This window comes from Elaeis guineensis, chromosome 1 (assembly GCF_000442705.2).
Source record: "Elaeis guineensis isolate ETL-2024a chromosome 1, EG11, whole genome shotgun sequence".
Lineage (NCBI taxonomy): Eukaryota > Viridiplantae > Streptophyta > Magnoliopsida > Arecales > Arecaceae > Elaeis > Elaeis guineensis.
In genome coordinates this window covers 119,346,699-119,362,614 of record NC_025993.2, presented here as the reverse complement: position 1 = coordinate 119,362,614, position 15,916 = coordinate 119,346,699, and the positions used below count along the sequence as shown (strand labels likewise).

Sequence of the window (15,916 nt, the reverse complement as noted above, 5' to 3'; positions counted from 1 at the left end):
ATGATTTTCCTATGCCAAGGTTAAACCCAAGCCAGGAAGTGATTTTTTACCATGGATGCGATGCACGTCCAGCCCCATTTTTCCGCGAGGTGTGCAAGTCTACCTTTTTCTTTTTTTTTTCTTTTTTTTTATTACACCCAAAAAAAAAAAGGTACTTATCAAATATCTTCTCTCTCTCTCTCAAAAAAAAAAAAAAAAAAAAAAGAAAAAGAAAAGAAAAGAAAAAAAAAGAAAGCAAAAAGGGTACATAAAGATTGTCATCTTTTGGACTTTGGCCATGCTTCCTTCCTTGATCCAGATGGCAAAGACCATTGCATGCGTCTCCATGGCAACATTCTACAATACGACATGTTGATCATGTGGTTGACAGATCATCTATCAGGAACCCATGGATCTCATGAGCAAAGGAATCATTCACTCCACCTCCATAATTACTTCTATACTTGAAGGGTAGGTAGCACATCAAATCCATTAAGGAAAGATCTCTCCTCAGAGCTTGGCCAAATACAGAGCCCTGTCTCAGGACCACTGTAATATAACCGTGGTCCTCCACCATGATTCCCACCATGCAACCCCCTTATATCAGTCAGCAGTCTCCATGATGACACAAAATCTAAATGGGATCTTTGATCAGATGGATGCAGACAGCTGATCAGCTCCATTGACCTGCCATTGATGCATCATTGTCGAGCAAAGATGTTCGATCAATGGTGGGTTATTGATCAAGACTGTTCATATCATACATACGCCAAACGGTCGTGTACTGCTGTTTTGGCTAACAGATTCCTGCAGGGCTGAAGCATGGCCAAGCCTTCACTTTTAAGGCTAAGCTAATGGGGACCAAAGATGTCTAGTGTGTGCTCCTCTTCCTCAGTGATGGTGGGAGACGATGATATATAAATCAGTGTCTAAAGAGAGTGCAAATTCTCCATCCTATTCACATCACAGGCACATGCTTTGGCTTGGCCAAGAGCTTTGGCTGAGCTAAATGGTGCATTACCTCTCTCAACACATGCTTCATGTCTCCTTGGATCCAGAAGCATTGCCAATGAAACAAAGGTAACCAACCACCAACCTATGAAGATATTGGATGCAGGCAAGGAGATGCTAGGGGTGAGGCAGGGAAACTGGCAGCTTTTCTTGCAGGTGGGATGTGATGATTTCATGGTAGGAGATGCTTTGGAAAGCAGTAGTGCTTAGGGTCAACTCACCTGTTTTTTCGCACTAAGTTATTCTCTTGTGGACAGACTCTGAACTGTGATTGGGAGTACTGATTTCAGTGCTCTCGCCAATCACTGTCTTCAGTCTCCTTTACAGAACTCTGAAAGTCTGCTTCTGCAAGGACTGTTGGGATTTGCCTGAAATTATTGATCTCCTTTGCACCATGAGTTGGATCAACAAAAAGATATTTCATGTGAATGATACAATTTAGCTTGATCTTCCGTTTTAACTTGGGTGTGGTTCTCCCCATCCTCCTCTCTCTCTCTCTCTCACAAAAACAAAAAGAAAAAAAAAAGAAAAAGAAGAAGACTTTATAATTGTTTTTGGTTTGTGGTACATCCATCATCTACATAGGTTTCAGGAGAAGACAATTTATGGTAACACCATATAGAACCAAAAAATTAGGAATGCTTGTATACTAATGAAAATCTACTGTCGATCTTCAAAATGCATCTAATATTGGTGGGACCACAAATAATTTCTTTTACCTCCAGGTTTAAAGGGTTATGTATGAAAGTGATAGAAGGGCTGCAAGACTGAACATATTGACACAAAACCATGCCACACCTGCATCCTTTGCCAACTTAATGAGTTATCCACGTCCAGGACCATAATCTTGGAAATCTCAAAAGAGAGGATGATACCAACCGATATGCTATGTCCTGATTAGTTTTAAATATAAACTTTAAGCCATTACAAAAAAAATTAATGTAAATAATTAGTTTTGAGCTCGCCAAAGCATCATAAAACAAAGGCATCATGCAAATGTGATAAATCTAGGAACCTGTTCCAACAGAATCCATTTAATACATTTTAAAATATGTGTCTTGGTTCAAACAAACACCAACTTTGAGAAAATTATCAAGGAGGAACACCTTGTAAAAATATATTTTTTACTCTCCTTGGGACATCACTTACGAAACCCAAAAAGATTCCATGGCACAGCACCACAGATCTGTCATAAAGGGTGCCATAGATTTGGCTGTGGCCAAAGGTATGTGAAGCAAAAAAAAATGGATTCAAAGTAGTTGATCCCACCAAAATAAAATGTTAGGTTTATGTGTACGGGGCCGACAACCTAGGCCTACCCATAGAGGACACTCATCCTATGAAACAACTCCAACACACACAAGTGCCATTGCAATTATTGCACCCGCTACCATTTGCCAACCCATAAAGGCCCAAGCAAGGAACGTGGAAACAAAGGCAGCAAGAAAAGGTAGCCTGCCCTCGCTGCCAGTAAATCCAATCAGCAAGGATTCAAAAGGCACTGGTCCTACAAGCCAGAAAGAACCAACCACATTCTGGAGCCAAATTTAAACACCAACCCAGAAGATATGTGGAATTGGATTAAGCTGAAATATATTTCAGAAATGAAAGGGATGAGAGAGCAGAGGCTTGATTGGAGCTGTGTCAAAAATATTTGAACCAACCGGTGTACTCGACCAAATAGAACTGAAATCCACATGCATTGTAACTTGTAAGTGCACAAAATTAACAGAGACACTCACCACGAACAACAAAGAGAAGCCAGATTTTTAAGGTTGCAAAGGACACCCCCTGATAGCATGGGCATGATGGTAAATTAGCTATTTGGGAAAACAGTATATAAAGACCAATTTCACCAACCCTTGCAACCACTCAGCATCTTTGTCCAATATTCCCTTGTAAGTCTCTTCTTCCATGGAAGAAGATGATGTGAGAGAACTACAACTACTAATCCCTGCACCCTCTTCAGCTCGTGTTCCCGGCGAGGCATCAAGGTTTCCAGCGTCAACCAACCCTTCTGATCAACCACCGCTTGATCTGAACCTGTCGATGTGTGTTGGACCGCGGAGGCCACCCTCAAACGAAGAGGCTAGGAGCAACATGAGAAATGCGCAAGCGCTTAAGCAACAAAGTGCAGAACAGATCCGACTTGCCGCTGTAGACAAGGCTTATGCTGAGCGAGTGAGGGAGCTGACAAGAAGAGAGTTGGAGCTGGCCGAAAAAGAGTTTGCACGAGCTAGGCTGGTGTGGGAGCGAGCCCGAGAAGAGGTGGAGAAGGTGGAGAGGATGAAGGAGATGGCCACCAGAGGGTTCAATTCCACTTGCATGGAGATCACCTGCCAGGCTTGCCGGCAACGGTTTCGACCATAGTATGACTCTTATAAGAATTCTGCTCCAGGCTCTTCTTATTTCCTGGTTTATGATCATGATCTAATTATTCTTCCAATTAACTCTTCCAAGTTCATATCCCAAAATTGAAAGCCATGGGCAAGACATAAAAAGGACATATTTTCTTCTCCCCTATCCCTATTTCTTCACAACTTTCTTCTTCCTATTTTCAACATGAAGCGAAACTACTCGATCTACACTCAAATTGGTACATTGCCTAATGGTGGAAAAAGTTGAACGTTCTAATGTAGGAATCACAACAACTGAATCTAATTGACCTGTCTGATGTTGATATTTATTCTGGAATATCTGATGTAATCCATGAAGCAGCAGTTATCTTTGCCAGAAAAATGTGACAAGAGAGTAGCAACATCTGCATGTTCATCGTCTGTGAAGATTCGTGGTACTCCTGCCAAAATCGAAGCCAAGGAGATCATTTAGTACATGAGTAAAAAATAATAATGAATTAAAGCAGCGCTTAATTAAATGTAATGTATGGTCTATAGCCTCTTTGAATTTATGTTTCTAATTTTATTCTGTCATATTTTGCACCAAAGCCAGTCTATATCACCACATAGCTTAGAAAAGAGATGCAAAAATAGGGTTGGTTGTTGAGATACATTTCTTAGTTGTTCATCAGAAAGCAATAAAGTTATGACTGGAGCCTGAGGGAATATCGGAATGCTTTCTTTTTAGAGATTCCCTGCCTCTATAATCTTTTTAAGAATGAAATCCAGCATTTCATGAAAAATACCACAAACACCAGCACAAAACTAGCAATCAGACGTGTATTCTAAAGAAACAATATGGGTTCTCTCTATGCCTGAGCCAGTGCCTGGAATGCAGTGAATTCTGGTTTCCACTCCCAAAAAAAGTCATGATGTTCAGACTATGGCTGCTGCAGGTATGCAGCACAAGGTGCAATGTATGAGGGTTCTGACAGCTTTACACGTCTATTGTCCAACAAGAAATGTGGCCATGAAAATGCCAAACAACAATACACTGTTAAAAGAACATATCTACTAGTGGTGGAATTTTAGAAATTTTCATTTATAGGAGAACCCATTGCAGTTTGAAGGTTCATTAAATGTGCGAAACTAATGCAAGAAGGGGGACAATCGAAAAAGAATCATAGAAAATTTTTCTACTATTAAATGCAAACTACAGTGATAGATTATTGCAAAAGATGATGCGACCAAGAAAACAATCTTCTTAATTTTTTTTTTTGCCATTAATTAGTGCAAGCTACAGCATCAGATGAATGCAAGAGAGGAGACAACAGAGAACAATCTTTTCAACTTTGGCTACTAGTAAATACAATATACAGTGTAATCCAAGTCCATCCAGGATTTCTGCTTCTCCCTTTGTTTTCCAAATTTGTTTTCAGCCTAATGATATGGGAACGAGCACCTCCATACACGCTTCAATTTGGCACATTCTCTGCAACTCCACATCCATCCAGGAATGGTGCCTCTTCTCTCAAGTCCAATTTTGCCCTCAGTTTCTGGACTTGGTAGTGAGGAATAATACATACACTTCAATTTTGTGAGATGCACTTCAATTGTCTCTCTCAGTATAGAGAAAAAATCACAATAAGTCTATATCTTGTTAAAGATGTACTATGCTAAATAACGTTTATATGAATTGGTGTGAAATTTTTCTCATATCATCAGATAATAGCACAAGATGGTTCACAAAACTTCAATAACATGCTAAAGTGAATAGAAAAAGACAAGAACTATCCATTAAACTGTCATAAACAGTAGTATCTTAGCTCTAGCATGGTTTTTGCCAAACATCTTTATTTGACATGACAGCTTGGCCAAGTGACCAACACAATCCATGCCAACCGTCATGATTTCATTTTTGTAGAAACATTACTCAAAGCTTATATACTTTTAGAGAGTTTATCCAAGTCCTGAGGCTGCACAATTGGAATAACAAGACTTTCATAATAATTCAAAGAAAGAGAAGCAAACAAAAATGAAACAATAGTTTAACTGACCATGGAAGCATTCCCTTGCTTGCCCAGCCATAAGCACAATGTCTCCACTGTGCAGGAACATGGCTATTGGGTTATCCTCCCTAGATTTTCCTCCCAGGAGAAAGATAGCTTTGCAGCCCAGGCTACAAAAGAAGGCATATAAATAAGCTATTCTTGAAGCATGGTATTAAAAACTTAATAATGTCAGCAAATTAAAAATGGCAATACCTTATGCTCACTATAGGCTTACTCCAATCTGCTTCCATGTCATCAAGGTGACCACCAAGCATATCACCTGCAAATTGAAGAGAAAATGACCTTTAGTTCATGAATTCATAGATGATGCTATTTTCATTTTGATACTAAAATTGGCATTCTGTGTTTTACTAACTACCAAAATATACTGTAGTCGCAGATAACAGCAGTTAGCATAAGCACTAGATCTCAGTTATATTACTGGCATACTTGGACCAAAATAGTTTACTATTGCAGCTTCTGGCAGAAACTCTTCCCCTGATGACATGGCAGGTACAGCCATTCTTTTAGCAAGCAGGCAGAGTGCAGCTGGTATCTTGTTGTGCGGGAGAGATGCATCATAGTTGCGCTGCACCACCAGCAAAAACCAAAAAATATCTAAATAATGAAGGTAACCATGCAACGAAATAAATGTAAATAAATGTCAAGAGGATGCTATTTGCAGGAAGTTGGCAGCCAAACAAAAAATAATGGAGAAATAATTAAGTTCCTGCTTTAAACAGAGAGAATTTCAGGTTTTTTAAAATTAGGAGCAGCAAATCAGAACAATTTAAAGAAAGCAACAACTTAAAACTCAGACAGGGGGGCGTCCCGGCCATCTTGTTCTGTTCTTGCAAGAAAACAGGACCTAGGACAAGGGTGGAACCTGAGTCCCTCGCTCTAGTCCCATAGTGGTGCTGGTGTTATCAGTGGCAAGCTACCCAAAGCCATGATACTTCCCTCAAGCTCAAGGGCCTCATGAGATGGATCTGCCCTTGACTCCCATCTTTGGCCTCCAGAAACCAGATCCCTAGGTGAAATCACAATGAGCCCCTCTCAGCCTTGTGAATTGATTTTTTTTTCCAAAGAAAAGTGGAATCGAGTCCCACACCTGATGTCTTTTTAGGCACAATTGGCTGTCGTGATGCCCATCACAGCATCACCCTAATGGCTAGGACTGAAGGCCAAGTTGACTAACAAGAGAAAGAGAGGAAGGGAAGGAGAGCTGCACAATGTGGGATTTCAACAACCATGTTTGGCTACTCAGCATTGAGAAGCTTTTAGTTAAGTGAGGTTTTTTTTTTTTTTTTTTGGTTTCCTTTTTTCCATTAATTTGACCAAAATAAAAGGAAAACTGGGAAATCATGCAATTTTTTATTTGACATGAAATTATAATATATTGTAAGGTAAGAATCAAGCCACAAGACTGCGATTTTTATTTTCTGAATATATTATTTTTTATAAAATTATAATATTCAACATAAATTAATATTTAAAAATAAAAAACAACTTTTCCTCATTAATTTGACCAAAATAAAGGAAAACCGAGCAGATCATGCCAATTTTTTTATTTGGCATGAAATTGTGATATGCTATAGGGTAAGGATGAAGGTAAAAAACTGTAATTTTTATTTCCAAGATAAATTAATTACTAAAATAATAAAAAATAATTTTTGTAAGAGAAAATGCAGCATGTTCAGATTGTTTTGAATGTATTTCATCTATGTTCACTAGCAACCAAGCTTACACACAAAATTAAAACTTAGTTAAAATTATCCTGACCAAAATGCTATTACTCAAATTGGAAAAAACATATGAAATATATGTACAAATGCCTAGAAAGTCTTAAGTATGATATTCTGTACCAACTCAAATCAGTCAATATATTCTGTATCATACCGTACAAATGGAAAACCGGTTTGATTCAGGGTGATTTTTTGAAAAATGGTCTGAATAGACCGAACCAGTTGGTTCGGTATAGTATCGGCCCGAACTGCACGATAACCGACGGTTTGATCCGGTACGGTACCAGTTCGATTTGGTTTGGCTTGATTTTTTTTTTTTTTGAGCAACCGACATGAGTTTCAATACCGAGCCGTGAACCTTGCCCTTAAGCAAATTAAATTTTTAGAATTCCTATGATTTTTAATTTTATCTATAAATAAAAACTATTTAAAAATTACAATAAATATTAAATCTAAAAATGTTTGAACAAATGTAGTCAACTTAAAGCTAATTTCTTGGTACTTATTATGTATTTTAACAATTATCAAAAATATTAAAACTAAATTATAATCATTAATTAAATAATTGTTTAAAATTTGAAAATGTTCATGAACATAAAGTCGAGAAAAATACAGATACATCCTCATGTAGTTTAAAGGCATGAATTATTATTTTTCAATTTTTTTAATGTTTTTTATTCAATTTTGAACAATGAATATTAAAAAATTATAATCAATAATATTAAATGTAAAAAGTTGGAACAAATGTAGCCAATTTAAAGCTAATTTCTAGATTTTTATTATATATTGTAGTAAATATCTAAAATAATCAAATTAAATTATAATGACTAATTAAATACTTATTTAAAATTAAAAAATAATGAATATAAAGTTGAGGGGAAGAGTTAAGTGACATCCCCATGTAGTTTAGAGGCAATAGTGATGGTTGATGTAGCAAACATTTGTCTTACTCTTAATCTTAATTGGATAATTAATTTTAGAAATTTATTTTTTAAAAAAATAAGTAACAATAAATAGAACAAAGATTTCAAATAGATCATAACTTATGTTTGAAACTTTGCTATTAAAATCATAAGGAGTGTATATGTTTTCCTAATCGAATAAAGCTTGATAATAAAAAGGAAAAGGACTCAGATATTTGGTGGCATCATAGAAAAATGGGGAGGCGTTGACACCACTAGATATGCAATTGTTGTTGGCTAAATAATAGAGGAGGTGGTGTCACCTAACCTGCACTTGGTGGATGACTTTAGTGATATTAAGAAATATCTGAATGTACTTGTAGAGGTTTGAATGATGATCAGAGAGCATCAACAGAGTTTGAGGGAGGCTAAGATGGTGACTAACGCTCAAAGGGATGCACTTGATCATCCGGAATTTGATAGATTTGTTCACAAAGATTTGGATGATGATCAAGATTCTAATCTAGATAACATGGAGGCAGCACATCTATGAGAGGCTATCTGGGCCTCTATAGAGGAGCATATCAGATACTCCAGTAATCATATCTTGAAGGGTACACTCATATTTTGCTATGAATACATTCCAAAGTAGTATGGTGCTGCCTCCCGTCACCCTAAGCAGAGATTGCCAGCCTTTTACTCAACGTACTGTTAGGAAGGTTATCCTGAATAACACCAGACATGGTACAGGCAACAAATATGTGCTCAACATCCAAATTGGCATTAAATTTAAGGATCTGTTTATGAACAGGACTTGAATGTATATCAGCACCATAAACATTCCACATGGGACAGCAATGAGTCTAAAATATTTAACTTAAACTCATGAATTTAGTTTGTGTAATATTGAAATACAGTTGATTAGCAGAGAGAGATGAATTCAAGTTGGCAAAGTTTTTACAGGGCTATTGCTGTACTCTACAATGGCTACCAATTCAAGAGAAGGGGCGTGGTAGAGTAGAATGTCACAACTAGAGGGATAGGCAACAGCAAGTGCACACATTCTAATCTCTGGATCAAGATGAATGTGGCTTATTAGGACTCATATGGCAAGATCACTGGGGCCAATCAGGCACACCCAACTGATGGCAGTGGAAATAACGAGCAGTTGTCTTCCACCGGCATTTATCCTCCCTTGATCCCCAAATTTTCTCCACTTTCATGATCTTTAGTGGATCCATATCTTAAGCCAGAGACTCAGGAGCTTGGCACTAGATGAGAAACAATACAAACAAATATATGTTTGAAGTAAATTTAAAATCTCTTGCTTGTGTTACTCTTGATGATAGTTCCATGCACATCCCAGCTCTTCTTTGTTTTAGCTATCTACTCTGAAGGCTCCAAGATTTCCTCTAACTCTAACTAGACTACAAGATCATAAAAATAGGATTTTTGCATATAATACTAAAAAGTGAACACATGCTTATTCAACTCTCAAAACCCAAGAAGTGCATGTATATCCTTCTGAAAGTCTGAAATTTGAAAATATGCCCCTGGAACTAGATGAATTCATCAAAAGAAAGGAACATCACCTATTAATTTACAATTTCATTCCTTCAAGGGTTTTTGCATACTTGTCCAGAAAGTGCTTAGTTGCATATCCTAATGTGCAAGTGCATGTGCACATAAATACACATAAATACAAAAACAGGTAACATGTATGCGATACAACACATGAGATGCATATCTAAATATGCATCTCCAAACACTGAAAACTGTATATATAGTCAAAATAGTCAGTTGTTGAGTTCAATATTTACCTAGCTAACCTAAGGTTAAACTGATAGAAGTAATTGTAACATGACATAAAGGGTATATATGCCAATTTCAAACTCCGGGAGGACCATGTACTCGCTTTCTACTTTCAAAAGTTTAATAGACGAGGGCCATATACTTAGCAAGTGTTGCTAAGTGGAACTATTGTATTATTTACATTCTATTATTCTTGGTGTTGTTCATTCTGTTGTTCCTCATTTCTAAAGACATTACCATCATGACCACCCATTGTTGTCAAAGAGTTTAAGTTCCTAGTGACATCTGAATGAAAGTGTGAAAGCCAAAATCAGGTTTCATAGAAACGAAGTTCTCCTACTAATAGTCAGTCAATCTATTCCATCTAAAGCAAATTTAACATTAGGTCCTTTTCTGTCTAACACATTACTGTCATTTGTGCTGAACCGGCAGTTTCACCTTTAGTACATGTTTTGCACAACTATTATTTCTGCATCACTTGATTCCTTTCACTGTGAGGCTGTATTAGCTTCTTTCATCAACTTTTTTGAGACTATAATTCTATCTCCTTGAAACTATTTTATCTATTGCTACCATATTCTTATTTTTTGTGTTTCACTTGCCATTTTACATCCTTAAATCTTCTTGATGTCCTAGAGTACAAACTATCTTCTTTGATGCATCATTATATCTTCTGTGTTGTTCTTCGGCCTTCCTCTACTCCAGATCTCTATTATACTGGCCTTTTGCATATGATATCACTCCCAAGTCAATAAAGGATACCTTTTTTCAGTCAAGACAATCATATTTAGTCACAATACTACAATTGAATCGCCTCACTTAGCTAATAATACATGGGACCTCACTTTTTTTCATCCTATTAACATTCATTCATTAGATATTTGATCTGCATCAACAACACTGCCCCCGACTTAGAACATTGTATTTTCATGACCCAGAACTCCTATTTCATGGATAACAACATCCTTCATGTCTTGTACTTCTTACACTTGACTCATCGTCTTAAGCTTTTTTTCCCCCTTTTTTGGTGAAATCATCTTAAGCTATTTACCACCATTATCTTTTTGCAGATATCTGACATATCTGAATGCGACTTTACAGTATACATTGTCCTCTCAATACCGTCAACCAGCCAACTTAGTTGCCGGTGGACTTCATCAACTAGTCAACTTCATGGCATGAACATGTTGCTACTCTAATCAGGTATTTATATTGTTCATGACAATATTCAATACAAGTCAATTGCCATTCATACTGCTTAAATTATCTATTAGAATCAAAATAACACCATGAGCAATTTCAATCTTGTCACCTTCACTATTGCACCACACTGTATAATGACCAATCATAATCTTTGCAACCCCTCTTATCACCATTTTAGCTTGCTTATACACATGGAGCCTTTGTCGCATCATTGTTGCTTTTCCTCATTAGCTACATCTTTATGCTCAGGACTTCATTCATCCTCATATAGCATCACAAGTCATATTTTTGAATCAGCATCTCAGGTGTCACTCTTTCTGCATTTACACAACCTCCAATAGACTGTCCCTTCCTATCAACATATTAGCCATACAACTTGTAGTTAATGTATCTTTCTCGCAGCAAAGTTTGGTATGTGAATCATCTCGAGTTGAGGGGAATGCTAGTCAAAATTTGTGAAATAAAATGTGGTGCATACAAAATAGCTTATGCATGTGTATAATGATATGGGCATGTATCATTTCAATATTTGCAAACATGCACATGGGCAGTATATTATGACATTTGCACAAAGTTCCGCACATGCACACTTGGTAGGATCCTCGTTCTTTTGGTCCTTGCCATGGATTCATTACTGATGGCAATGCACTTATGTTCATTACTTCTAGAAAGTAGGCAATATAGCTACTAGTTGTATCTATTCCTTTTCATCTGTGAGAACTTCCCTGCTTTCATCATCTTCATCTTTTCAATTAAAGCTAAATTTAAATAAGTTATTTTGACAATGGAGAGGATTTCTTAAAGCTCAGGTCTCCTTTTTCTTTTAAATCTAAAAATTACCTCGATGCGGCTTGGATCTATATACATGATAGGTTTAATTTTTTTTATGACGAGTTGTTTGTCAAAGTAACATTGCATAGCATTTGCTACAACTATCATTTCTGTCCTTACCAGAAAATTGGAGCATTGGAAATGGGAAGAGAGCATACAAGTGCACAAATTAATGAAGGAAGTCCAAATTGAATATTTTGATGTCTAATAAAATACCTAAGAGAAATTTCTGATGATCAAGATAAGACTAAGCAACAATGAGATAATAGGATAAAGATTGTTCATCAGTCATGGAACACGAGATAGGGAAAAATGGCCAATTTCCATGCATATGTTGGATACATATTTTTGCTAGGAATTTGTTGAATTTGCTACTGTTTTCTGATAAAAAGTTTAAGATGTTATCTAAGATAATGCAACAGCAAATAAAAGCTGGCAGAAAACAGTGGTTATACAAAATTTTTTTTTGCGGGGGGGGGGGGGGGGGGGGGGGTTTAAAGTAAAGTCCAAAAAAAGTTTGCATCTTGATTTTACACTGACTACATCTAATCTTCTACTTATGAATCTACATTTACTACTCCCATGATTTACCTGACTCTAGAATAGGGTTTCACTTCTACAGTGTACATCATCCATTGGAATCAAACATAATAACCAATAATTCTAAATGAAGCTGTAAAATTGCTTGTATAGCAGACAACCATAAAATTAGTACCTAAAATATCTGAACTCTAAAAATGCAACAAAGAAAGATTATCTCAATGGTCGTACTCTCAGACCAACCAAAAATAAAATAAAATAAAAGCATGAATTGCTTGGATACCTTAGACCAGTCAAATTGTAAACCAAGGGTGCTCCAGCGGAGTTTTCGTAAGAGAATTGATGCTGCAATTGGTTTGCATGACTCCCCCATATGAGCATTGTCAGTTGCTTCAGAAAATATGTACTTAGGGGTATGCAGACTATTTTCACCATTACTTGTTTCATGTTCAGCATCCGCACCTAAACTTTGTGTTTCAATCAAACTTTTCTGGCTTTGAGCAGCATCAAATAAGTCCACAATAGGACCATATATGGCAGTTAGACTAGTTCTATTTGGAGGCTGAGGAAAGGTTGTCAAAGTCTCTCTGATCCAGTGGCATTGTTCTTCAACAGTCAATGCACTTGGAATAAAATAAAATCCTACACCAAAGCAAAAAAATAAAAAAAAAAAAAATAAAACTCTTTAAGCAGTGTTCGGAATTAGAGCAAAAAGGTAATATAATTTAGGAGAGAGCAAACTCTTCAGTCAATGCAAAGGAAGAACATAAGATAACAGGAGGCCCCTTCTGCTTGCCGGTGACATATTACATACTACTAATCAAAAGGAAAAATTTACTATAAAAAAAAAAAAAATCGTGCCTTTTGCGAAATGTGAGGCATAAGCTTTAAAATCCTTCATCAGCATCCATTGAGTTAAAATTTCTGTAAGAGAAGGTACTTTGATATCACCCTAAAGAACTTTTAGCCGCATAATATTTATATATTCAGCTGGCTTGATGAGAATATCATACAGTAATGGTCAATATTTCATCGTAGAAGACACAACATTCATGACCATGTGGTTTTATATTATCAACAGGAGAAAACACACAAAGATAGATACCATCCTTAAATCCTAAAAAAAGGGAGAGGGCGGGGGGGTGGGGGGGGAGATGGATAGATGCCAACTGCTTATCCATTGAGGCCAAAATCTATTGTTAAAAATGAGCAAAGCTTACAGGATGACCACTCTCCATAGGAGACATTATGCATGAGCCAATTCATTTGTTATGTGTCTTTGTATTTATTCTATATATGGGTAAAATAGAAGAAACAGGAGGCATGAAGCAGAAAATAGGGAGATGCAGTAGAAACAAACCAAGAGAAGGGGTACAGGCAAAGAGATTAGAAGAATTCTTTTTGTCATAAAATCTACTGTCTCCTTAGCATTCCTGCCAAGATGAGTTATAATATACAAAATCCATAATGACCAAGTTCTCACTATCTTTAAAATAATTGTAAGTTTCCAAGACAAACTTCTACTAAGACCATCCAAAAGTTAATAGCCTTGGTGTAGTGCATTTATTGTGGTCATAGGTCAAGCTCAAACCCTATTTAAGGCATATGCTTCCATTTGGTTGGATGATACACACTCTACTGACAAAGCTAGAGTTTAAGGAAAGAATTACTCCATCTTTGTTCCTATTTAAATATTCAGATGCTGTTTTCTTCTTCATTGGTCAGGAAATCATTTTCCTTAAAAAACTTCCTTTTTCTCCTTCAAGATGGGCTATGAATTTTTCTTCTGTGCAACTTGGTATTGGACATTAAGTGGTTTTGTGTTACCCTTCCCATTTTTACCACCTTAATTTTCCAATTAAACTGCATCTGGTAAGCTCCCACCTTTTTTTTGTTGTAACTTGGGTTTGTAGGTAAGCTAATTTTATGTTCCAGTCAACTTACACAGAAACATAGTGTTTTCAATATAACAGGTTGACAGCTCCACTTTTTCCCAAAAGATATCTGCTCCCATTGCTTTTATACTGCAGTTTTTAAGCTCATAAGATGATTCAGGAACCTAGGCAGTAATTGTAGCACCAGAAAATGGTAACATTGTTTTAGACATAGTGGCAATTTACTAAAGCCAAGGTTAGCAATGTTTGGATCCCATGGACAAACAAATCATAAACAATGATCGAAATAACAATGAAAACTCAAGGCCCATTACGTCATAACAGATCAAGAAAATTGGTTTGAGAAATAACAGGTAAAAGTGCATGCACATGCGATAAGCATTGTTTAAAATTTTGCTACAACGCTATAGAAAAAGTGAGGAGACCAGCATTAGTAATATTATCACTGGATTCAACTTTTTTCCTTTAACTTGGCCTCCTAACATGCACTTCACGGAGCAAGCGCTATGAACAAATCAATATGCTCAAGTATTCAATCGAATTTAGTCACTGCATTCACCTCCTCTTGATCCAGTAAACAACACAAATACTAGCTTTACCAATTCACTAGATAAACCAGAACAGAAATCTAAATCAACTATGAAAAATGCCAACGTTTCCAATCATAATTAGAAATATATGCATGATAAATTCTATGAGAAAACAGAGGTAGCCAGTTATCTACCATAAAATCAGGTAAACAAAAGAAACGAAACAACATCTCAAATCGAGATGGAACTCTAATCGATACCGGGTCGATCAGCAAAGCAGAAGACGGGGCGATTGAAACCAGGGCATTGGAATCTATAAACCCCTGGGGGGGTATCTCCACTCCGCTCGAAGGATTCGAGGATAGACTGGAAATCGACGACGTCCGATAGATCGGTGGGGCTGTGCGTCAGCTTCTTCCTGCAATCAAATGCACCGAATTGGAATCAGATTAGGAATTGGGAACCCTGGGGACAGAGGGATTAGGGTTTCGGAGGGGAAGGGGGAGGGACCTGGACTTGGGGTTGGGAGTCTTGTAGAGTTTGTATCGCTTCTCGGCCCGCCGAAATGCGGTCCGCTCCGAGTCCGCCGGCTCGGCGCCGTACATCATGGCGCCGTCTGGCTTTTCCGTTCGACGTCTGGAGCGGTTTGAAGCTATGAGGCGGCAACCCGGCGACCCAAAACGAATCGCACTTGTAACAGTAGTTTATGACTTAGTGGGAGCTGGTGCCGTAACGGCGAGTTCCATGTCTAAGTTTGGCACCATGTTCTGCCAATTGCCTCCATACTATACTATAATGCAGGTTAAGATAGTTGGGGTGATAAGAAAGTAGGGCTGAACACAATTGAATTGGATCGAATTGAAAAAAAAATTTGATCTGATTGATCTAATTGATTAAAAAAATTTAATTTGCTGTGGCCGTTTATCATATATAAATTATTTGAAACCGAAGTTAATGATTTGCAGTAGTTCGGATGGGTCGTGTCGGTTTGGACTTCAATATTGATCCAATATTAATTTTAAACATCATAAACCAATACACCATTCAATTTATATAGAAACTAGGATATAATAATTTTATA

General features: G+C 37.0%; 1 protein-coding gene across 2 annotated transcripts; it reads right to left on the bottom strand.

The window, feature by feature from the left end:
• Positions 1-1,987: 1,987 nt before the first annotated feature.
• Positions 1,988-15,549, bottom strand: LOC105032428 (DNA N(6)-methyladenine demethylase ALKBH1A). 2 transcript variants are annotated; one of them, XM_073261215.1, is made up of 8 exons: positions 15,352-15,549; positions 15,096-15,253; positions 12,694-13,052; positions 5,828-5,966; positions 5,591-5,657; positions 5,384-5,505; positions 3,657-3,787; positions 1,988-3,402 (listed from the first exon to the last, which is right to left on the bottom strand). In XM_073261215.1, exons 1-8 carry the CDS (start codon positions 15,441-15,443, stop codon positions 3,067-3,069), a joined length of 1,404 nt encoding a protein of 467 aa, XP_073117316.1. In that variant the 5' UTR covers positions 15,444-15,549; the 3' UTR covers positions 1,988-3,066. The 2 variants fall into 2 exon arrangements, with proteins under 2 accessions (XP_073117316.1, XP_073117310.1); XM_073261209.1 differs by having other exon boundaries at positions 15,346-15,547.
• Positions 15,550-15,916: the final 367 nt, after the last annotated feature.

Bases quoted from the DNA above. Each gene is read 5' to 3' on its own strand.
- LOC105032428 (XM_073261209.1), bottom strand. From the start codon at position 15,443: ATGATGTACGGCGCCGAGCCGGCGGACTCGGAGCGGACCGCATTTCGG. The intron at 13,053-15,095 runs GTATCGATTAGA...GCTTTGGTGTAG, and splicing joins CTGCTTTGCTGATCGACCCG to GATTTTATTTTATTCCAAGT. The intron at 5,506-5,590 runs GTATTGCCATTT...CTTCTTTTGTAG, and splicing joins AAGCCTATAGTGAGCATAAG to CCTGGGCTGCAAAGCTATCT.